Source organism: Panthera uncia, assembly GCF_023721935.1.
Source record: "Panthera uncia isolate 11264 chromosome A3 unlocalized genomic scaffold, Puncia_PCG_1.0 HiC_scaffold_11, whole genome shotgun sequence".
NCBI lineage: Eukaryota > Metazoa > Chordata > Mammalia > Carnivora > Felidae > Panthera > Panthera uncia.
In genome coordinates this window covers 30,695,101-30,719,399 of record NW_026057578.1, presented here as the reverse complement: position 1 = coordinate 30,719,399, position 24,299 = coordinate 30,695,101, and the positions used below count along the sequence as shown (strand labels likewise).

General features: G+C 45.0%; 1 protein-coding gene across 3 annotated transcripts; it reads left to right on the top strand.

Annotated features, from left to right (window-relative positions):
- Positions 1 to 377: 377 nt before the first annotated feature.
- On the top strand, positions 378 to 11,052 carry TMEM230 (transmembrane protein 230). Of its 3 annotated transcripts, none has more exons than XM_049651100.1 (4): positions 378 to 612; positions 2,839 to 2,965; positions 4,292 to 4,414; positions 9,953 to 11,052. In XM_049651100.1, the coding sequence occupies exons 2-4, from the start codon at positions 2,867 to 2,869 to the stop codon at positions 10,091 to 10,093; spliced, it is 363 nt and encodes a 120-aa protein (XP_049507057.1). In that variant the 5' UTR covers positions 378 to 612; positions 2,839 to 2,866; the 3' UTR covers positions 10,094 to 11,052. The 3 variants fall into 3 exon arrangements, with proteins under 3 accessions (XP_049507057.1, XP_049507058.1, XP_049507060.1); XM_049651101.1 differs by lacking the exon at positions 378 to 612 and adding an exon at positions 868 to 1,156; XM_049651103.1 differs by lacking the exon at positions 378 to 612 and adding an exon at positions 3,338 to 3,416 and having other exon boundaries at positions 2,878 to 2,965.
- The last annotated feature ends 13,247 nt before the right edge of the window (positions 11,053 to 24,299 follow it).

Genomic DNA, 24,299 nt, shown 5'->3' with positions numbered 1-24,299 from the left:
CTGATAGGCGAGGAGAGGGAAACTGAAGCACAAGAATGTGGGGGCACTCGAGTAGTGTTGGGGTATTGACTAGCAAAACCGCTGCGCGCCCTGAAGGAAGGCCCGCAGTCCTGGGCAGTGGATAGGCGACCAAACAGTTCTGGTTATCCGGTGCCTCACCGGCTCGGCTTTCGTCTCCCGGGGGGCGCCACCACCACCGCCCGAGGGATCACGGAAAGAAACACGTAGCCTGCTTACCCGGGTCTGACTGTGACCCAGGCGGCCGGTCACCCTAGGCACCCGCACAACCCTGTGGAGGTGGCCAGCAGCAAGCCCAGGCCGCAGCGACTGCCGCCAACCCACAGGGAGGTACTTGCCGCCGGAGAGTTCCGCCTGCAGCACACTCCCACTAGCGTAGAGCTAACGCGGGACGTTCCCGAGCTTGGGATGAGAAGGCGTCGCTCTCGGTGACGCAACTTCCGGCGCGCCGCCTCTCGACGCGCCACTTCCGCCGCCGAGCTGGACGGGAGGGGCGGGTGGCCGTTGGGTGAGGCGTGCCATGAGGCCTCGGGCGCCTCCGCTGCCAACCGTGAGCGAGCTGTCGGCGCGCGGGCGGCCTGGCGCGACGCTCCGGTAAGGCGTGCGTGCGGCGGGACGGGAGCAGAAAGCGCCCCCGCTCAGGCGCTCGGTGGGACCGAGACTGCGCTCCCCGCCGAAACCTAGCTTCGCGCCCTGGGTGTGCAGCGTTCGCCCGCCGCGGCCACGGCTGGCCTCTTTCCAGAAACCGGTTTTGTGTGTTCACCGTCTAAATTCGCGTCGGCTTTTAGTTCTCTTCCCGCCTAGGTCTGGAGACGGGCAGGAAGGTAGTGTCTTTGGATGTGCGTAGTGCCAGGCACTGCGCAAAGGGCTTTGCTGGTGCTTTTCAAGTCTCGCAGCCTTCGGATGCTGACGGAGGTTGGGGGTCTCGGTGCAGCCCGTTAAAAAGAGCCTGTTGGGAACTTGGACTGGTACTTTGAAAGCCTCGGGTTACGTTTTTCCTTCCTCTTACCCTTTGCATCAGTGAGCATTCGTGTCCCTCTTCCTCGCTTCCTCCTCTCTTTTATGTTTCGATGCAGGTGTATGAATAGGTATTGGCAGAGTACGTAAACTTTTTTCAAGAAGACGGTACAAATCAGAGGTGATTAAATGCCCTCAACCTCCACCCCCAAACCCGTAGTTTGGACTTTAAATTTCATAGAATTAAGTTTAGGTTATCGTGTAATCGGGATCGCAACACTTGAAACCTAGTATTTAATGCAGTGTGAGCTCATTTTAGAAAAGCATATAAATTAGCATACTTGATTCAGTACTTGATTTCTGCACTGGTATGTAATTGTTAAAAAGTGACATTTGCAGTTAGCGCAACCAATTCCATCATAATGCTGGTTGTTTTAGGTTGACTGTGGACCTCTTAAAACAGATCATCAATATTTGGGATTAAGTATATAGAAAGCACTTAGAGTAGTACTTGGCACCTAACCAACACTGGGTAATTATTAATTGATATTATTATAATGATGATGGTTATTTGCAAAGTGTCATACCAGAGGAATGCAAAGTCTTTATGGTTTCTGGGTTTTTTGTTGTTGTTGTTGCCCTTATTGTGAAATACTTCGCTTTCTCTTTTTACAGATACATTTCCCCTTTAGAAATAGCTTCACAGTCAAAATAGATTTACTTGTTTTATTCATATAAATTTGATTTTATGGAGGAAAAGCACACAAATTAGAGACGTTTTCCAATTAAAGTGTCATTGTTTTTAATCTTATCTGCTATCTCTTAAACTAGTGACAAAATAGTCATGATTTCATTACTGAAGTTGGTTTTGAATATTTTGGAAAAAACAAGTTTTTGTTTGTTTAAGGGAGCTAGAGAAGTAATTTGGGAAATGAAATCACTACTTTTAGTGCTAGGGGTGGGGCAGAAGGACAGGCAAATCAGAAGGCACTGGTACAGTGCTGATAACCAGAACCCATACCCATAGTGCTGATAGCCACATTTACAAGAAGCTCTACAGATCTTTGCATTAAAAGAATAATATCCGGGGCTCCTGGGTGGCCCATTGGGTTAAACGTGGACTTCAGCTCAGGTCATGATCTCATGGTTTGTAAGTTCAGCCCCAAAGTCGGTTCTGTGCGGACAATGCGGAGCCTGCTTGGGAGTCAGTCTCTCTCTCTCCCTCTCCCCCTCTCCCCCTCTCCCCCTCTCCCCCTCTCCCCCTCTGCCCCTCCCTCTCTCTGCCCCTCCCTCACTTGTACATGCACTGTCTCCCCCTTCTCAATATAAATAAACTTAAAAAAAAAAAAAAAGAATGATACCCATCAGGGGGAATCAGCAAAATGCTAATGTGAGTGTATTCCATATTCCACATTCCACCCTCTCTCCCTTCCTGGCAAATAGGAATATCCCTAGAATATATGCTCCTCTTGCTTTTTCCTGAAGCAGGGACAGGGCCAGGCAGTACAATAGCAGAATGACTGAAAATGTGGACTTTGGTGTCAGATTTAGATTTAAGTCACCACTCTTCCACCTACTCTCTGTGAATTTGGAAAAATTAGGAGTCAGGGGGACATTGGTGACAAGGTAAACATGAGGTCTGCTTCTTGGTAAATGTCTTGGCTCTCATTCCACCAGGACAAACCAAAGTAGATGCATAATGAGAATGTTTTCACTTTGTCAAAGGAATATCAGATTTTAAGTGCAGTGGAGCAGAAATTGCCAGTTGCTTTGTGTGACATCACAGCCCCAAACGCCAGTATATCCAGTATACGTAACACAGTGTTGTCATTTGCAGACAATAACAGTTTTCTTTGTTTTCAGACTGTAGCTGTGTCGGCGTGGGCGTGTTATGATGCCGTCTCGTACCAACCTGGCTACTGGAATCCCCAGTAGTAAAGTGAAATACTCAAGGCTCTCCAGCACAGACGATGGTTACATTGACCTTCAGGTAAATGCAGAAGGGAGCTGATCAGACCAGCTGGCTCTGTTTCTGTTGAGTTAGCAGGAAGGCCTTGCAGGTGGAGGTTTTGCTAAGCCCCTGGGGATTAGAAGGAGCAGCAAGAAAGAAACTAAGCCCTGAGATCCTTTCAGCCATAGTTTGCAGAAGGAAGGACCTTGGTAGAGCAGTTTCAAACCAATATAAATATTGTTCATTTCTAAGAATTTTTAGTTGTGACACATGACACCAGAGCCCAGTAGTTGCAAATTTTATCTAGTGTATCTGGAAAATACTCAGATTATGTTTTGTTAAGTAGAATTTTTCTAAGGACTGTGTCATTGGTTCATTTACACTTTAGTCAAAGCCAGTTCATCTTTTAAGGGAGAAACTAACTGCTAAAGCCAGCAGATTGTGGGAATCTTCCTTCTTTCCTGATGTCATGAGATCCAATTTATTAAAGGTATTTTTTTGTGGCAAACAGTAAGTAAAACAGAATATTTATTAAGTTTGTATCCTACCCTGATCGTTGTTTATAAAATACTTAATGGTGTAACATCTTCTTTTGTCCACTTCCCCTCAGAATACCTTAGGTGGGACCAGGGCCAAGGAGGAAGTAGCAGGAACCCATCCCTTTAAATATAAAAAAATCAATTATTCTTGGCATTCTTTGGACCCACACTTGAAGGAGAGAGATTTTGTTTTGTTTTGTTTTGTTTTAAAGTATACATCTGGGAAGCTTCCAGCCAGTTAGGTCAGATGAAGCACACCTTAGAAAGCTTGTCTCTGATCTTAACTTTGAATCAAACTTATTAAATACAAGTCAGGTTACTTCATGGGGCAGGCAAGTAATGCTTGAGAAAAAGCTATTTTTAAAACCTTTTGACTATATGCTGACTTAACTTTGAATGCCAGACGTTACTTTTTTTTTTTTACTTCTCCAGAGCATGATGTTCACTCTCGAATCCCTGTAGGTTAGTACAGCCTTCCATGTGCCAGGCACCTAATAAACCTATGTCTAATCAGTGAATGACCATGAAGTGTCTTTTGTTTTTGTAAGAAAATATTTTCTTATGGTACAGTGAATGGTATGTGGAATGAGATTAGAAGTGGAAAGAGTAACGTTTTGCCGGGATTCCTTTGAGTGACTGTTAGAGCGATAAGTAGAGCTTCACCTCCTGCTTGTCCCTTTCCTTTCTGTCCCAGAGCTGTACTGAGTAGTAGGACTTCTTCAAGGCACACAAAGCATCCAGATGGGTTCTTATTATCTTCCCTGTTTTAAAGTGTCTGAGTCCTGGTGTTTTCATAACGCTCTGCCTTTTTTTGTTTCTCTTCCAGTTTAAGAAGAGCCCTCCTAAGATCCCATATAAGGCCATTGCACTTGCTACGGTGCTGTTCTTGATTGGCGCTTTTCTCATTATCATAGGCTCCCTCCTGTTGGCAGGCTATATCAGCAAAGGGGTAAGCAGAAGCATTTGTGGGAATGTGCCGTGAAATCTTTAAAGTGTGAGCCTGGGCTCTGTTTTATATTCATATCTAGTACAGCAGATTCCAGCAGTAAGAAGAAAACTATTTTCTTCTAGATTTTGTTCTCTGACCACAAAACACGTGTATCTTTGTTTTGAGCAACAACAAGCTTGTCCCACGGTTTCTATGAGGTGGGTGGGAGCAGGTAGGCAAATTTTCCCTCTGAGATGTTGGGCAGTTTTCCGACTGTCATAATTTGGAACAGCAAAGCCAAGCCTGGCATCGAGGACTCCTGATGGATAAAGGCTGTAACTGGAGTAGAATGTGTTATTATAATTTTGCAGTGCCAGGGTTTGGGGAGAAGCAGTGAGGCTTGTATAGGTCTGGGGCCACTGACCAAGCCAGGACTTGTGACTCGTGAGTCTTATCCTTCTTACACTGGGTTTGGTTGGAGTTCCTGTTACGATTCAGTATTTTATCTTCAAAACCTAAAGTGATATTTGGTGTTTCTTTCTCTCAGGCTACATACAAACACTAATACAGAGTGTCCAGGTTGTTCTGAAGTAATGGTGATCATAAGTTATGTCTACTTTTTTTTTAAGAATTTATTTACTTTGAGAGAGTGTGTGTGTGAGTAGGGGAGGGGCAGAGAGCGAGGGAGAGAGAGAGAATTCCAAGCAGGCTCTGCACTGTCAATACAGAGCCTGTATTGACAGAGCCCAATGCAGGGCTTGAACTCACAAACCCCTGATCTGAGCTGAAACCAAGAGCCAGGTGCTCCAGATTATGTCTATTCATCATTTTTTTTTTTAATTTTTATTTTTTTATTTTTTTATTTTTAACGTTTATTTATTTTTGAGACAGAGAGAGACAGAGCATGAATTGGGGAGGGGCAGAGAGAGAGGGAGACACAGAATCGGAAGCAGGCTCCAGGCTCTGAGCCATCAGCCCAGAGCCCGATGCGGGGCTCGAACTCACGGACCGCGAGATCGTGACCTGAGCTGAAGTCGGACGCTTAACCGACTGAGCCACCCAGGCGCCCCTATGTCTGTTCTTCAACACGCACCAGGCCAGGGGATGATGGTCCTATTACTCTGCAGAGGGAACACAGCCAAGAGCTGAAACCGTGGGCATTAGAGAAATGAGTAATAGCATGTTGCAATAAAGTGGCTGCATGTGGCTTTTTTTTTGGGGGGGGGGGGGGGGGAGACAGAGCAAGGGGGAGGGGCAGAAGGAGACAGAATCTTAAGCAGGCTCCACACTCATACTCAACACAGAGCCCGATTCAGGGCTTGATCCCATGATCCTGGGATCATGACCTGAGCCCCTGCATGTGGCTTTTAAAAAATGTATCTTGAGTGCCTGGGCGGCTCAGTTGGTTAAGCAGCTGACTCTTGATTTCACCTCAGGTCATGGTCTCATGATTTGTGAGATCAAGCCCCAGTCAGGCTCTACAATGAGCATGGAGCCTGCTTAAGATATTTCTCTTTCTCTCTCTCTCTCTCTCTCTCTCTCTCTCTCCTTCTCCTTCTCCTTCTCTCCTTCTCTGTCGCTCTCTGTCTGTCTCTCCCCCTCCTCTCCCTCTCTCCCTCCTTCTCTCTCCCTCTCCCCCCGCCTCTGTCCTTCTCCCTTCCTTGTGCGCGCTCTCTCTCTCTAAAATTAAAGAAAAATAAATGTATCTGATCTGTTTTTGGTTCTTAATCTATTTAAAATTATTAAATGGCTGCCAGATGCTTACTTGCTGCAATCTGTGTTTGAACACTTCACTTCAAGACTGTGCCTTCGGTTAACTTTCATTGCAACATGCAGTATCAGTTTAATTATAAAATTTGAGGTTGGAGGTGAGATCCACATGCAGCAAATATCATTTTACCTTGGATAATTTGTTTGCCTTGTGTGGTTTTTCAAAAGACTGCTTTATAAGTAAGGGTAAAAATGGGTTTGGTTTCTTTTTCAAGTTTGTTCATTTATTTCGAGAGAGGGAGAAAGTGGGGAAGGAGCGGATAGAGAGGAAAAGAGAGAGAATCCCAAGCAGGCTCCACACTGTCTGCACAGAGCCCAACCTGGGGCTCGATCTTGTGAATCATGAGATCATGACCTAAGCTGAAATCAAGAGTTGAAGTCTTAACTGACTGAGCCAACCAGGCACCCCACATTTTGCTGGTATTCCTGAGTGTGCATCTTCAGTATACATCTGTAACAGTTTTTACATAAATCCAAGGGCGCTATCTTATTATCTTTGACCTTGTTCTTCTTCATATTTTTGTTAGCTTTTGGGGTTTGTGTAGATTCGTGTTTAGTTTTGTTTGAGGAAGACTATTTTGTAAGGAGGTGCTGTGTATTTACTATGGCAGATTGGTTCTGAAACTTCAGTGTTAGTCAGAATCAACTGGCAGACTTGTTAACACATGGATTCCTTGGTTCCACTCCCAGAGATTCCAGTTCTGTAGGTAGGTTGTCAGAATCTGCATTTCTAACAAGTTCCCAGTGTTGCTGGTATTGCATCGACCTCATTTTGAGAACCATTGCATTGCATTAGGAAGCACATAATGGTTATCCTGATTTTTAGTTGCTATTAAGATAAATTGGTGTGTTTGAATGTCTTCAGCCTAATTCATTTATTATAAACTTCTCTATCACCCTTTGTACTAATGAATCCAGTTTGGTCATTTTCTGCATTTATCAGCTGAAATTCTGCTATAAAGAACTTTTCAAATCTATCTGATTACCCCAGAATATAATATGTGTAGTGAAGGTAGGAAGAATGTTTATTCCTCTTCCACAACTTTTATAAAAACATACCTTGCAACTTCAACAGGTGATCAAATGGTTAGAATCATTATAAACTCATGTTTTTTACATATTTGTCTCAGTCCTAGTCCATATTCTTTTTAATATCTAAACTGTCCCGTATTTGGCCAGTAGGACCTCTGTGTGTTACTCTTGTGTCTTTTAAACCTGACCCACGTAGTCTTTGATAGCTTTTTTGCTTTCTGGCACAGCAGGTTATCCTAGGCCCATCTGTACATTGCCTGTCCCCCAACTAATAAACAACCAATTCTCTGAGGAGCCCTGGTTTCTTTATAGGAGGTAGATTTAGAGAGGTCACAAATTGGTCATTAATGGTACTCATGCTTTGGTTTTCATAGTTTCTGGGCCTTTTCAGTGACAGAATTAGGAAATAGATTTTTAAAAAAATTTTTTCAATGTTTATTTATTTATTCTTTTTAATTATTATTATTTTTTTTAACATTCGTTTATTTTTGAGACAGAGCATGAACAGGGGAGGGTCAGAGAAAGAGGGAGACACAGAATCTGAAACAGGCTCCAGGCTCTGAGCGGTCAGCACAGAGCCCAATGTGGGGCTTGAACCCACGAACCATGAGATCATGACCTGAGCCGAAGTTGGACGCTTAACCGACTGAGCCACCCAGGCGCCCCAATGTTTATTTTTGAGAGAGAGGCAGAATGCGAATGGGGCAGGGGCAGAGAGAGAGGGAGACACAGAATCTGAGGCAGGCTCCATACTCTGAGCTATCAGCACTGAGCCCAGTGTGGCTCAAACTCTCGAACTCAGGTCATGACCTGAGCTGAAATCGGATGCTTAATCGACTGAGCCACCCAGACACCGTGATACCTTTTTTTTTTTTCATGTTTATTTGTATTTGAGAGAGAGAGAGAGCGAGCCTGAGTACACATGGGAGAGGGGCAGAAGAGAGGGAGGCTGAGGATCCCAAGCAGGCTCCACGCTGACAGCAGAGCCCGGCATAGGGCTTGAACTCAGGAACTGCAAGTTCCTGAGCCAAAGTCAGACACTTGACTGACTGAGCCACCCAGGCGCCCCAGGAAATAGATATCTTTTAGACAATAATTTCAAGTGCAAATTTAAGATTAGAGTTGAAGTCAATTTCTTTGATTTTTATATGTATGCCTGTCCTGATGATCGCGATATCTTGCCTTCCTTACCTTAGTGTATGTTACACATATAATAGCTCTAAAATAAGTGTGAATGTTAATGCTAAGTATAAAAAGGCTGAATGCGCTGTAAGTTTTCTTTGTAATTCTTTTAATCCTTAGGATATGTCCTTTTAGGGTTGTACAGTCAATATCCTGCAAAAGATAAAAGAAGCAGGAAAAACAAGAAAACAAAAGTAGCACCAAGTATGTCATTTGTGAGAGTTGTAGACTTTATTGTTGTTGATGTTCACATAGTCCCATCTTTGGCCTGAGAGAGCCCCTTCAAGTTCTCTTTTCTTGTTTTGTTTGTTTTTTTCCTTCCTGGGTTTTAAGCTTGTTGAGTCATTGTGTGCAGCTGAGGCTGCTTGCCTTACATGTATTACCTCCTTTCGTTTTTCTGTAGCCATAGGAGGCAAATACTCCTGTTGCTGTTTTTGAATGAAGCAACCAAAATTATACTGAGTAGCTAACCTGTCAGTGTACATTGTGTAAGTAGCCCTGTTTAAATGAGATTTTTAGATTGGGTTTAAATCTTTAGATGAGGGAAAGCCTACAAATAATGGGAAAAATCACAAAAGAAAAAGAGGATAGGTTTAACTGTATAAACGTTTAAAACTATACATAAAGACAAGACACAGAGCAGTTTTATAAAGGTGGATTCATTCAATACACTTATATGTTGGGTGCAGCGGGGAATACAGGGATGAACAAAGTCCTTGCCTTCAGGGAACTCCCCAAATATTTGAAGCCCTGCTGATAAAGAGACTAAACGTCATTCCTTCCTCTTTGACCTGGGAATTGTGCTCATGGGAATATACACTAAAGAAATACTCTGAAAAATGCAGATGAAGTTTATTGTGGTATTCTGTGCAGTCGGCCGTGTGTGTGTGTGTGTGTGTGTGTGTGTGTGTGAGAGAGAGAGAGAGAGAGAGAGAGAGAGAGGTGTGGTTGAGTAAAATTGCGGTGTATCCATTACAGTGGAATGATAGACACCATTAGTTGACATATAATGTATCAGCTTCAGGTGTACAACATGATTCAATATATGTATAGATTGGGAGATAATCATCACCACACATAGTTACAGGGTTTTTTTTTGTGATAAGAACTTTTAAGATCTGTGTCAGCAACTTTCTGACATAAAACACAGTATTGTTAATTGTGGTCACATGCTGTACATTGCATCTCCAGAACTTACTTATTTTGTAACTGGAAGTTTGTACCTTCTGACTGTTTTCACCGTTTTGCATATCTCCCAATGAAGAGCTTTTCATAATATTTTGGCAATTGCTTGTGAAAATAGGGCACAGGGTATGGTGTGTTTACAACTGAAAACTAGAATGGAGAAACTAGAAATAAGTTCTTTCTTTATAATATTTACTGCTTTGCAGTTTTTCTACATTTTATAATAAGGAGGAAAAGAGATGTAAACCTGTTCCCTTTGGTATATTTGGGTATTCTACCCAAAGGAAATACCCTGAAGAGTAAAATACTGATATGTGGATTGAACCCATGGCTTTATTTAAAATTTACGATTTGTGTGGTGCTAATGTGTTTGCCTCCTTCTGCCACCAGGGGGCAGACCGGGCCGTTCCCGTCCTGATCATTGGCATCCTGGTGTTCCTGCCAGGATTTTACCACCTGCGCATCGCCTACTATGCATCCAAAGGCTACCGGGGTTACTCCTACGATGACATTCCAGATTTTGATGACTAGCACCTGCCCTCAACCCTGAGGAGAAGAGTCACAGATGGGACTGAGACCAGCTTTAAGATACGGAGCAGAAACTGTGGTTAAGGGCTAAAGAATTCTGCAAGTTGCAGACGTTCAACAAAAGAATGGCCAGATTTTATGGGTCCATCCTCAGGATGTCAACTGAGCTTACAGTTACCAATTAACTAATTAGAGCATGCTCTGTTTTTCGTCTCCTGGCCCTAGCAAAAGCTGACAAGTTTTTCCACACGAATATGTGTCTTGGAAGGGTAGCAGTGTTCGTGGTGTGGGAAAGCAGGAGGTTATTCTGTAGTGGGAAGTGTTACTGCTACCATCCTTTTTAGCTTTCAGCATTTCTTTTACATAGTCTTCATTGTCGGTTTGTTCTGGTGGCAAATGGAAGAATTCAGTGTCTCAGACTTCCTGTTACTAGTAATTTATTTTGAAAACATTGAAGTATCTTGTCCCTACACTCATCTCTAACTTTGTGTTCTAGTGGAAGATCTTGGCAAAATCAAGTGTCAGCGTGGGTGCAGTTTTACTTGGTTTCTTATGAGCAGCAGCCAGGACTTTTTAAAATCTCAGATCAAGTTTCCAAAAGGTAGACACTTGCTCTGTTCATCCATCCTTAGCTCTGATTTGGCCTACCAGTAAGCTGGCCAGCATATAATTTGGGTCATTCTGTTCTTTGTAGATCAAGGTGTTCTGTATACCATGCCTTTAAGGACTGAACTTTTGGCTGTTTCCTAAGGAAGAGGTACAGATAAGTGGTTATCATTTAGAGATTATAAGCCTGTTGTTAGCACCTTATATTATGATGTCATTCTGCTGAAGATCCCAAGACTCGACCTGGATCCCTAGAGGACTATAGACTGCCTTAGTTTGATTCTGTTTCCTAGCTTGCAAAAAGTGACATAATCAAAAGAAATTAAAATGCCAATATCTAAATCCTAGACTTAAAACGTGTTACTTTTAAGTGTGTTTCAGAAAACATTTAAAAAAGAATTGTTTTTAATGTATATTTCCTGAGAGAGAGACAGTGCAAGCAGGGGAGGGGCAGAGAGAAAGGGAGACCCAGAATCCAAAGCAGGCTCCAGGCTCTAGGCTCTGAGCTGTCAGCACAGAGCCTGACACAGGGCTCAGACCCACAAGCCTTGAGATCATGACCTGAGCTGAAGTCTGACACCCAACTGACTGAGCCACCCAGGCACCCCTTACTTCAGAAAACAGTTTAATGATTGTATGTCCCCCTTTTTTCTTTCTTTCTTTTTTCTTTCTTTCTTTCTTTCTTTCTTTCTTTCTTTCTTTCTTTCTTTCTTTCTTTCTTTCTTTCTTCTTTCCACGTGTAAAATTTAGTGATTCATCACTTACGTATAACAACCAGCACTCATCCTAGCAAGTGCCCTTCTTAATGGCCATCACCCATTTAGCCCATCCCCCCAACTACCTCCCCTCCAGCAACCCTCAGTTTGTTCTCTGTATTTAAGAGTCTCTTATGGTTTGCCTCCCTGTCTGTTTTTATCTTATTTTCCCCTTCCCTTCCCCCATGTTCATCTGTTTTTTTTCTTAAATCCTACATGAGTGAAATCATCTGATATTTGCCTTTCTCTGACTGACTGATTTTGCTTAGCATAATACCCTTTAGTTCAGTGATTATATATTTTTGATCCCAGTACCCAGGGCCATCTTCATTTTTAGATAACTGGCATTGTGGGTCGGACTGCTTCTCAGTTGTCCTTTTACCATAAGCTTATGGACGTGGGTGACTAGCAGCCTGGAAGTGCCATCAACTGAGATTTGGAGGGCTGTGGGTGGAACAGGTCTATTGGGGAAGATGAATTCAGTTTGGGATGTGTTCAGTTTTACATGTGTACTCTCCATCCACATGGAACTGTTGAATAGGCAATTGCAAAGCATGGATCTGGAGTTCAGGAGGGAGACTAGGCCAGAGACAGAAAGTGGGTAGTCACTGTTGGAACAGTATCTAAAAGCTGGGTGATACTATCCACAGAGCAAAGTGCACATGGGGAAGAAGAAAAAAAAAAAACCTAGGGCACAGAAAACGGACAAAGCAGGGGGTGGCCTGAAGCAGCCTCCAAAGTTAGATGCATTTGGTAATAGGAGAGGAGGCTGGGGAGCCCAGTACTCTTAATTGAAGTTCCTGGGCCTTGACACTGGAGACTTTGAGATCTATTACACTTTATCCTGGGAACTGTTTGCAAAGCAAAGCTCAGACCAGAAGGTTTTGGGCAGACCAAATTATTTGGTCCTTTTAATAAGGGTAATGATGCTGCTAGTAAGGGGAAAACACTCAAAATGGAACAGAAGGGTATAAAATGAGAACTAAGCATTTTGTGGTAGAAGGTAAATATTGTTCCCCAGAATATTGTTCCCCAGTCTCTAAGGTTGTCTAATACACCTTTCCAGAAGTGTTCTAAGCACATGAACGTACATATCCTTTTTTAAAACTCAAGTTCTCATTGTATAGGTCTATAATTTCCTCCCCCCCCCACTTACTTTGTTTGGCAGATATTTCCATATCCATGGAGATCAGCCATGCTCTTTTAAAAAATCTACACTAGGGGGCGCCTGGGTGGCTCAGTCGGTTAAGCGTCCGACTTCGGCTCAGGTCACGATCTCGCGGTCCGTGAGTTCGAGCCCTGCGTCGGGCTCTGGGCGGATGGCTCAGAGTCTGGAGCCTGCTTCCGATTCTGTGTCTCCCTCTCTCTCTGCCCCTCCCCCATTCATGCTATGTCTCTGTCTCAAAAATAAATAAAACATTAAAAAAAAATTAAAAAAAAAAAATCTACACTAGGGGCACCTGGGTGGCTCATTCAGTTCATGTCCGACTTTGGCTCAGGTCATGATCTTTGGCTCAGGTCAGGTTCATGAGATCGAGCCCCAAGTCAGGCTCTGTGCTGACAGCACGGAGCCTGTTTAGGATTCTCTCCCCTCGCTTGCGCTCCCTCATTTGCGCGCTCACTCTCTCAAAAAAGAAAACATCAGGGCGCCTGGGTGGCTCAGTCGGTTGAGCGACCGACTTCGGCTCAGGTCATGATCTCACGGTTTGTGAGTTCGAGCCCTGCATCAGGCTCTGTGCTGACAGCTCAGAGCCTGGAGCCTGCTTCAGATTCTGTGTCTCCCTCTCTCTCTGCTCCTCCCCCACTCATGCTGTCTGTCTCGGAAATAAATAAACATAAAAAAAAAAAATCTCATAAAAAAGAAAACATCTAAACCTTCATAATAATGGTGAATGTTTCTTGAACACTTTGCCAGATGTTGTGCCAAGCACTTTTATTACATACCCTGTTTCATTTTAATCCTTGGAAAAAACACTTGCATTGGATAATGTTCTTAGCTAATAGGTTGGACATTTGGTACTCATGAAGGCAAAGTCTGAATTCCCCTTACCAAGTATGAAAGCCAGATAGATGCCTTCAAGGCCTGGACAAGTAAAGAAGTGGGGTATGGGGGGTGGGCAGAGCTATAGACAGCAGCAGTGGGGACCAAGGTCAATTGTACACTTTACCTAAAAGCAGCCTTCCTCTCCCCGCTTACAGTGCTGGCCAAACCATGTGCTCTAGCTTTATGAGGATTTTCTTATCTACAACAACTGTTAGGCCTATCTCTTTAGTCACTTCCAATGCTAAAAATCCTCCCGGATTGGATCAGCTGTTCTACGTCTAATGCAGGTTCAGACCCATTGCCTCTGGATGAGCTTCACCTGGGCACGTGGCAGATGCATATTGACTGCTTGCTTTCTGCCAGGGTTTGTTAGATGCTGGAGGCAGCGGAGCAGAAGTTGCAAACTAGTGGCCGCAGGTGTTGGCCTGCATTTTGTTTTCAAAAATGGGAAGGTTCACACGATCTTGCTTTGGGGCTCTTCTTGAAAAATCAACAGATTGTTCTTCCTTATGAGAGGCCCCAACCAACTGCAGCAAGGTAGTAAAGCAGCTTCATCTGAGCAGCGTTCTCCAGTTCACCAAAGTCCCCACCGTTGCTTGGTTACCTTTATACCCAACCTGCTAATTTTCTTCACTAAAGGCTGAGAGTGTCTTAAGGACCCACAAAGTCCAGCCCAGTGTTTGTGGGCACTTTGGTTTATTAAATGGAGAACCACGGGGTGCCTGGGTGGCTCAGTCAGTTAAGCGTTTGACTTCAGCTTAGGTCATGATCTTACACTCTTGTGAGTTCGAGCCCCGCGTCGGGCTCTGTGCTGACAGCTCAGAGCCTGGAGCCCACTTTGGATTCTGTGACTTCTCCCTCTGCCCTTCTGCCTCTCGCGCTCTGTCTCTCTCTCAAAAGTAAATAAACATTAAAAAAACATTAAAGAAATAAATGGAGAACCAACGTTGAGAGTGCATTTGCACGTCAGGATGCAATGTGCCGCTCCTCTGAGGTGTGGACAGTTGGGCTGGTACCGTTTGACTCAGACGTTCCCAAATGACCCTCCCATCGGCTGCCTGGCAGGCCAGCTGCTCTTCAGAAAGATTGGGTGCCGCCTGGTGAGCCGAGTCTCCGCCTGGCACCCTCTGCTCAGGCCATCGAACCCAGTTCCCAGGCATCCCGTAAGTTCCCTCCAGGGTCCTGCCGTGTCCCCTGCCAGCTGGCACAGAAGAGCCTGCTGTTCCTGGTGCGATGAGGGAAGCTGGTAGGGGGACAATAACAGTTTTGACTTTCTGCCGACCTTCCAAGTGCCCTAAACTAAACTCACCTGGGTTGTCTTGTGTCCTCTAAACTCCTATCTTGAGGCCTCTCTCCTAGATAGAGTCCCACAGGCTCCTGGCCTCACATTATGGTTTAATGCCAAGGGTATGAGGGGTAGACCGAATCCTGTTAGCTGGGAGCTATTGGACAAATTACATCTCGAGCTTCAGTTTCCTTATCTAGTGGGGGATAAACCAAGTCCTGTCTCCTAGGGTAGTTGTGAAGATTAGGTTAATGTGGGAGGGGGCTTCAACCATAGCCTGGCACAAAGTAAGCACTCAGTAAATGGAGGCTGCGGTCTGAGAAGGTGAAGACAGTCACCCCTTCCGCTTCAGGGAGCCGTGCCTGGGGTGAGGCTCGGGAGGGGAGAAAGCCCATCCGTATCCCTGGGGCCAACCTGAAGAATCTTCTGTTCCATGGCCGAACTGCCCTGGCATTGGGCAGAGCTGGCGTGGTGGTCGGCCCCAGCTGAGGCAGGGCTCCCCTGACGGAACCAGAGGTGTGACGAGGTCTCCGGACCCTGGCCCCTCTCCAGCATGCAGCTGGGAGGCTGTGTGCTCCAGTCCCGTGGAGCGAGAGGGGAAGGGAAAGGACCAAAGCACCGCAGTGCGGCCAACCGAGGCCCTGCCCGGGAAGGCCCTGCAGAGAGGGCCCTGGAGACCAGAGGGGATGCAGCTGTAGTGCTATCGGACCGTGTCACCCTGGAGCTTGGCCTTCCCTCGCCTTTCTTCCCGTGGTCCCTAGTTTCACCTCCCTCTCCACTGTCCCTCCTCAGTCTTGCCCCTTGCTATTCAAAGTGTGGCCTGTGGACCAGGAGTTAGATATGCAGAAGCTTGGGCCTGCCCCAGCCCTGCCAAATCCAAACCTGCATTTAAACAAGACGTTCAGGGGGTGCACTGCGTGTCAGTACCTGAGAAGCAATGATTTGGTGCCCTGTGCCTCCTAATCTGTTTCCTCCCTTTGGGGCTAGACCTCCCCTTAGCAGCACCAATGGCTGAGGGTGGGGGGGCACCCAGAATTTGTAGCTCCTCCTCCTTGATCCACCATTACTCTCCAGCTGAAACAGTAACTCCCAGTGTCTTGAGGAAGGTTCCTAGAAATGGCCTGAACACGACACAAGAAGGTTTTGTGAAGATCCTTTGTGTGAGCAGTGAGAAATCAAAATGGAAGTCCCGCAGATGGGGAAGGGCCATGGCAGGAGGGGAAGCACACTCTAGTGTTCTGGAGGTAGTGTAATTTAGGACCCAGTGAGAGGCAGGATCTGTTTTCTGGCAGTTTCAATGGAAGCCAGGCCTGGTGGCTTAGTTTACCCTGAACACTGGAGGTGCTGACTTTCCTCCCTGGCTGGGTGGGTCTCCAGTGCCTCCATTCTTTCATCCCTCTCACTAACTGGAGAAGAGCCAACTAGAAAATGCTCCAGTCCTGGCTCAAATGCTCATCTTTTGAGAGGGTTTTCCCTGGGATTAGTATCCACAGAGTTTGCGCTTAGACCAGCACCCTTGGGACCAGTGTCCCCCCCCCCCCCAACTGAAAAGGTGACAACGGTGGGATCACCAACACCGCTAGCAGGGTTTGTGGCCTGGCAGAATTGGGAAGGTGACTGGCACCGGGCAAGAGTTGTAACCATGAGGAGCTGGGGCTGAGTCACGTCTCTGGATATAACTGCAGGATCCTGTCCCCTGAGCCGTGATGTGAGCCTTTTAAGACTTAAGAACATATTGACAGGGTACTTGCTGAGAGTTCCAAGTTTCCCTTTCTTGGGCATGTCAGAATAATGCCAAGTATTTCCCCATTTAATGGCGGAGGGCAGCCACAGTGACACCAAAAGAGCACGGAATGATGCTGGCCCAAGATCAAGGACTCCTGCTCATTCTGAACACTGACTCAAGATGGTCTTCCTCTGTATTGCTCTCCCGGTGTTTACACCCTGCCTCCAGCAAGGGGCCGGGGAGTCTCTCTCCACCAGTCTTATCTCATCGATTGGCCCTAAAAGAAGTTAACTTCTCAAAGCACAGAGATCGGGGTCTTGCAATGTAGAAGAACAAGGCAGGTACAAAGTCTCTAGAGTCGCATAGGTTTGGGGCAGAGCAGATTACATTTACTTTCCAAGGCCCAGGTCACCAAAACTTGAAACCTGAGAGTACATTGGGAGCAAAATATCTCCTTATTAAAACAAGTCAACTTGGAAACATTAACCAAAAAAGTAGACCACAAAGCTTAGAAGGCAGCTCTGTTTTCAGTCCCAGCCTTAATCTAATCTTATTTTATCTCCAGACTTTGTTTTAAATCTGTCTGTTAATTCACCTTGAATTCTACTTTTTTTAAAAGTTTATTTTGAGAGAGAGATAGAGGCGGGGGGGGGGGGGGGGGGGGGGGCGGGCAGAGAGAGAGAGGGAGAAAGAATCCTGTGCAGGTTCAGCACCGTCAGCGCAGAGCCCAATGCGAGACTCGAACTCATGAACTGCAAGATCATGACCTGAGCTGAAATCAAGAGTCAGATGCTTGGGGCGCCTGGGTGGCTCAGTTGGTTAAGCCTCCGACTTTGGCTTAGGTCATGATCTCACAGCTCGTGAGTTCAAGCCCCACGTCGGGCTCTGTGCCGACAGTTCCGAGCCTGGAGCCTGCTTCAGATTCTGTGTCTCCCTCTCTCTGTGCCCGTAACCCACTCGCATTCTGTCTCTGTCTCTCTCAAAAATAAACATTAAAAAAAAAAAATTAAAAAAAAAAAAAAAAGAGTCAGATGCTTAATCAACTGAGCCACCCAGGCACCCCCTGAATACTTTTAAGTTGATTCATGGAATGTTTTTTGGGCACCTACTGTAGACATTTGCCAGGCATCAAAAAAGAATCGTGGACTTCCTCCAGAAGTTTGCAACTTACTTAGGGAGAAGACATCCATACCTGAACTAGCTAACCAAATGTAGTAAGTAATATTAATACATGCTAATTTAGAAAAGTGTTGCTCTGCTAAGTGGATTAGAAAGGAAAGGAGGTTCAGCAGGCTCTGAAGGGCCTGGTGGAGACAGGACTTGAGCTAGACCCCGGACAGGTGGGAAGGAATTTGGGCTGAACCCCAACTGGCAATGGGTGTGCTGTGTCCAGGCAGGGCACTGGGAGAGTGGGGATTAGGTTGCCTAGATTAAGTGGGACTAGGTTGTGACCAGCTAAGGAATGAGAAGCTATGAGAGTTTTCTTTTTAAATTTTGTTTTCTTTTTCTCAAAACGATCAGCGCACATATCTTACGAAGTTAAATAGTTACACCAGGCTTGTTATGAAAATCAGCAGTTCTTAGCAACCCCTTCTGCCTCGTCCTCCAAGGGACAAACCACCCTCCTTCTGTTCTTCCACCTGAATCTCTTTGTATTGACTTTGAGAGTTCCACAAAAAGTGTTTATATTACCCCTTCGCAATTTTTCAGTACTAGGCCTAATCAATTGACCTTATCTGGTAGAAAATGGAGATTTTGCTCTGTTCCCTCCTTGTCTCCCATCATACTCACATCCTTGCAGTCGTCCCTTTCCTCCGCATAATGGCGTGACTCAGATCGGATCAACATTAAATGTTGACGTGACTAAGAATATATAAACCCTATTTGCAGCTTAGCTGGGACACGTATTATGACTTACTTCTCCCCTCTGGCACAACCTTTAGTTTTCCCTGGAGTTAACAATCCTGTTGTTTATTTACTTTCTACGTAACTGTCACTAATCCAAGCCATTCGATCCCACCATTTCCATGTGCATCCCCTGGAATTCTCTCCGTGTCATCTTGAACTCTCTCTGGAGCCTGCTGCCCTGTTCTCTGCCTGCTTATTGTCCCCCAGAGGTGAGGATGTGACTGCAGTGCCTTCAGCTTCCCATGTGACTTCTGTGGAGATGTCTGGTGCCCCTCCGATTCTCGGTTCTTCCTTTTGTTACTGTTTTTCTCCCTGGATGCCTGTAGGATGGCATTCAGTGTTCTGACATTTCACAATGACATGTCTTGTTGATGGCCTGATTTTCTCCAGCACAGGCACTCTGGAAGCTCAAATGTTTTAGTGTTAGGGGATTTTCTGAAATCAATTTCTTTGATAAGCTCCTTCACTCAAAGGCCTCTGTTTTCTGTTTCTGGGATTGTTTCTTTAGCCGTTGGTCCTTACCTTTTCTCTCCTATTTTTCACATTTTTGCCTTTTTTCCATAGTTTGTCTTTTTGATGTCCTTTATGGAAGGTTTACTTAGCTCTGTCTTCCAACTCTTCTGTCATACCTTCTGGTTTTTTGCTATCGTGGTTTTAATGTCCAAAGACTCTCTTCAGTGTTCTGGGTGTTCTTTTTATGGCAACAAAATTTTATTTTGTGGCCATAATATCTTTTCTTATCTTAATATATTATCAACATAAACATTCTGGACACCTGAATCAGGTGAATGAATCAGGGCACCTGGCTGACTTAGTCAGTAGAGCACGCAACTCTTGACCTTGGGGTTGTGAGTTCAGGCCCCACGTTGGGTATAGATCTTATTTAAGAAAAAAAAAAAAAAGACATAAAGATTCACTTATCAGCATGGCAGTCAGAATGGTCCTTTGAAAATATGTTCTATCATGTCATTCCTCTCAAAATACCTCGGTGGCTCTGCATCTGACTCACAGAAAAATCCTGTGTCCCTGTAGTGGCTGATGTGGTCTGACAAGATCTCTCCTCCCCCTGGCCTCCCTGTCATGGGCTGTTCCACCTCCTGCTCACTCTGTTCCAGCCATACCAGCCTCCTCAGTGTTCCCACCTTGGCACCTTGGACTTACCTATTCCTTCTGCCCAGAATCCCTCACTCCTTCAAGGTTTTGCCCAGATTGCATCTTCTCGGTAAGGCATGCCTTGGCCTCCATGATAATACTGCAACCTGCCCACACTCGCATCCCACCCCTGCCTACAGCATCAGCACTCCTGGTCTCCCTTCTCCTGCCCGACTCTATGCTACCCATAGCAATCGTCACTTTCTAGCTCACTATTTAATTTTACTTATTGTGTGTGTTCTTCATTGCTTTCTGTCCTGTTCCACTCCCTCACCCCACGCCACTGAGAAGGGCAAACACCTCTGTTTTGTTCACTGATGTTCTCAGCACCTCTGAACCATGCTTGGCACAAGGGGCACTGGTAGTCTTTGTTGAGTGAAAAGATTTGTTGAATGAATGAATGAATGAATGTCTTTGAGGATATTCATGGTTTGTTTTTGGAGTTTCCTTCTCCCTGCATGCCTTTCTTTTCTCTAGGTTGCTTTTTCTATTTCTTCACTTCAGTCTCTATCTCTCAGGTGATCCATGACTGTCAGCTCATGTTACAGAGTCAGGATACAAAACCTAGTGCAGCTTCTGTGCCTGGGGAAGGGCCTTGTTGACTATGGGATCTTCTGTAGGGACCATTCATTGGGGAATACTCGTGGTCAGTAACTTTCGATCTTTCCTTGAGGCTGGTCTTTCCCAGACAGGGCTGGCCACCAGTGCCTGAGAACAAAGTTGGCAACAAGAGTTGGGAGTCTCGACATTCGGTCTGTAGACTTTTACTTACTTAACTCCCTGTTCTCAGTATGCTGCTCTCACCTCACCTGTAAATGGTATCTCCCAGCCTCTCGGTCAAAAACCCTGATTTCACAAACCCTCTGCAAAAAGCAAGCTTCCAGATTTCTGCAAGGGTATTGGAGTGATCTTTGCCCTGTTTCTTAGAGTTGGGGAGGAGAGGTCGGGTTTAACTCATTTTATTTTTCTCTTTTTATTGAAGTATAGCATACATAAAAGTACACAAATCAAAAGCTTGTTGTATTTTCATAAACACATAAAGTCTAATTTTTAACTAGATGTTTTAGCCAATCCATTCATGTATGCTTGACCTCAACTCCACTTTTAGAGGCACTTGGCATCATCAACTCCCTGAGTTTGGCGGGGGGCGGGGCGGGGGGTCCTATTATAAACTCATGCTGCTTCTCTGCCTTTTCACTTTCTCTTCTGCAATCAGGATTCCTCATTCTCTAGCAAATGGGACAAAGGTCAGAGTGGGTCAGTCTGCACAGCCTACTTGTCCCTGAGAAGCTGAACCGCTCTCCTAGGACTGCCCGGGGTCCTAAGGTCTGTGTTGGCCCTGGGTGAAAGGAATCTAGCTGTCGGTGTCCCAGCAAAGCTACACGCGAACGTTTTTTCTCTTTGCTCTCTGTGCCACAGATGAGAGGGAAAGTGAGCGATGATTTCAGTAACTGAGCCCTCATTTTCTTCTTCTTGCCTCCCCCTGTTCTTGTATGTGGGCCCGTTTTCTTATCCAGCCCCCCCCCCCCCTTCCTGCTCTCCTGCACGGATCCGTACCACGGGCTCTTTGCTCGTACCATGTTTCCTTCTTCCCCCAAACCCTTGCAGGGCCTGGATTCTGCTGTGTTCCCACCACCCACGCACAGAGAAGCTTGTGTCATCAACATTATACTTGCTGCTTGGACCTCCAGTCACCAGTGGCCTCTCTGTCATTCAACCCAGTTGCTAGGCCTTTGCTCACGCTTCTGCTGGCCTAGCCAAGTTAAAAGACATGGGCACCATTTCACTCATTAACTTATTTGCCACAACTGCTCAATAAATATATGTTATGCCACTCTCAAAACAGGACTAGCTTCCTTCCTTTTCAATCTCTACCCTGGAAAGGACTCTTGTTTCTTTTCTTTAAGGGAAATTGAACTAGAACTCATTGTGTTTGGGGCACCTAGGTAGCTCGGTTGAGCGTCTGGCTCTTGCTTTCGGCTCAGGTCATGATCTCACGGTTCAGGAGTTCAAGCCCTACGTTGGACTCTGTGCTGACAGTGCAGAGCCTGCTTGGAATTCTCTCTCTCCCTCTCTCTCTCTCTCTCTCTGCCCCTCCACTGTTCACACTCTCTCCCTCTCTCTCTCTCTCTCTCCTTCAAAATAAATAAAAACTTAAAAAACAAATTTTTTTTAATGTTTGTTTATTTTTGAAGGAGAAAGAGCGAGCGAGCACGAGTGGGGGGAAGGGAAGAGAGAGAAGGAGGCACAGAATCTGAAGCAGGCTCCACACTCTGAGCTGTCAGCACAGAGCCTGACATGGGGCTTGAACCCACCAATGGTGAGATCATGATCTGAGGCGAAGTCAGACACTTAACTGACTGAGCCACCCAGGCGCCCCAATAAATAAACACTTTAAAAAAAAAAAAAGAATTCATTGTGTTTGAAGTTTTGTTTTGTTTTGTTTTTTTAAAAACGTCCTGTTGCTCTTTGAGATCCTTAGAAAGCCTTGAAGAGCCAGATCTGGCAAAGATCAGGTCCTGAGGCCCAAAACCCTGATTGACAGTCTGCAATGAGGGTAGAAGGCAGCAGGTCAAAGGCGTGGTTGTCTGTGGTCCAGGAAGGAGACAGATGCGTGTTGAAATATCTCTGGACGTGGCCAAGGCTGTGAGAGTGTCTCTGGTCATCTGGGATCCGCCTGGGGTTTCCCTGCTACCTGGTCATTTTCCAGGCTTTGAAAAATCATAATTTATTTCAATATGGAACTGTATTAAAATTACCCACTCACCTCCAAAGCTAGTATACTCTTTCAGGAAAAAAAAAGTATAATATAAAAATATGTAGATTCTTTTTAAACCCTTTTCATTGTGAAATATAATACATATACAGAAAAGTGCACAAAACATAAATGTATAGCTTAAATAATTGTAAAGTGAAAACTCAAGGAAGCACCTGTCAAGTCAAGAAGCACCACAAGGGCGTCCCGGGCAGATGGGGCAGGGCTGACAAGAAGGTAAGAGGCGACAAAGCAGATGTGGCCTGAGAGCTGCCGGCTCCTTATTGCCAAGATATTCTAACGGGAGGGGCCTTGGAGAGAGCGCAGGCAGGTGAGATCTTGGAGAGCCCTCTGTGCCATGGGGAAGAGGCTAGCCTCCCGTCCCCTACCCCAGCTGCGCGTCCAGCCCTTCTCTTCACTCTCAGCTCATCCTCTAAATCTGGCAAATAACCCAGAGAAAGTATGACTTTCCTTTGAGGCTAGAAGATTAGAACAGAAAATCCCGGTCTTTGATCAGCCCATGAAACTCCTGACACTGGATAAAAACAGACTCTTGTGGGTAAAGATGAAAAGAGTCACATGAAAAGATTCAGGAACACAAAAGAAAATGGAGCAGGAAATTAGAGGAGCGTTGCTTCCAGTAACGGGAAATGTGTCCCAAAAGGAGATTCATGTTTGTGGTGAGATTGGAGAGGACATTGGAGGGGCCACCTGGAGCCTGGGAATTCTGCTTTCAGATGAATACTGCTTTCTACTCAGGAGTAGATACTCAGAGAAGAGAATGTTAGGTACAGTTTTTTTCTTTCTTAATTTTATTTACTTAGTAATTATTTTTTAAGGTTTATTTATTTTGAGAGAGAGAGAGAGGGAGAGTACACACAAGCAGGGGAGGGGCAGAGAGAGAGAGAGAGAGAGAGAGAGAGAGAGAGAGAGAGAAAGAGAGAGAGAGAGAGAAAGAGAATCCCAAGCAGGCTCTGCGATGTCAGTGCCAAGCCCAGCATGGGGCTCGACCTCACGAACTGCGAGATCATGACTTGAGCCTAAATCAAGAGTCAGACGTTCAGCACACTGAGCCACCCAGGCACCTCATAAATTTATTTTAGTAATCTCTATACCCAACATGGGGATTGAATTTATGACCCCGAGATCAAGAGTTGCATGCTCCTCCAACTGAGCCAGCCAGGTGCCCCGAGAATGTTAAGCACAACTTGATGTGAGAGTTTAAAAATGAAAATGAAATGTACTTTTAGAATAAAATATAAATTCCTAAAATTGACTCAGTAAGAAATGGAAAACCCAAATAGACCCACTAACTCTAAGGGATAGGAAAGGGGTCGCCAAAGGTCTTATTCATCCAAATTTTGGACCCAGATGGACAATAGCATGGAAATTTTCTAGCAAATCTTCAAGAGAGGCTATCAATAATTGTTACATTCTAGAATCTTAAGCATGAGAAAATTTTATAAGCCTAGTATAACCCCTTATCAAATCTTGTCTAAATGAATTTTTTAAAAAAGTACACACAAAACTCACTTATAAATACTGTTTTTAAAATTGTAAGTAGGGGCTCAGTCGGTTAAGCATCTGACTTCAGCTCAGGTCATGATCTCATGGTTCATGGGTTCGGGCCCCACGTCAGGCTCTGTGCTGACAGCTCAGAGCCTGGAGCCTGCTTGGGATTCTGTGTCTCCCCCTCTTTCTGCCCCTCCCTGACCCGTGCTCTATCTTTCAAAAATAAATAAACATTAACAAAAAAATTTTTAATTGTAAATAAGCTATAAGCTCAAATTCAGCTATGAGTTAAAACAGGCAAAGTCGAAAGTGTATTAAAATCTTTTCTGTACTACATTCCTTTAATAGGTTAGAAGATAAAAATCATATGACCCTCCTGATAGGTGCCAAAGGCATTAGACAAAATTCGACATCTATTCCTGATTTAATAACAAAACTCTCTAACCAGCTTCAAATAGATGAACCT

Coding starts and splice junctions, on each gene's coding strand:
- TMEM230 (XM_049651100.1), top strand. CDS start 2,867: ATGATGCCGTCTCGTACCAACCTGGCTACTGGAATCCCCAGTAGTAAA. Junction 2,966..4,291: donor ATGGTTACATTGACCTTCAG/GTAAATGCAGAA, acceptor TTTCTCTTCCAG/TTTAAGAAGAGCCCTCCTAA. Junction 4,415..9,952: donor CAGGCTATATCAGCAAAGGG/GTAAGCAGAAGC, acceptor TTCTGCCACCAG/GGGGCAGACCGGGCCGTTCC.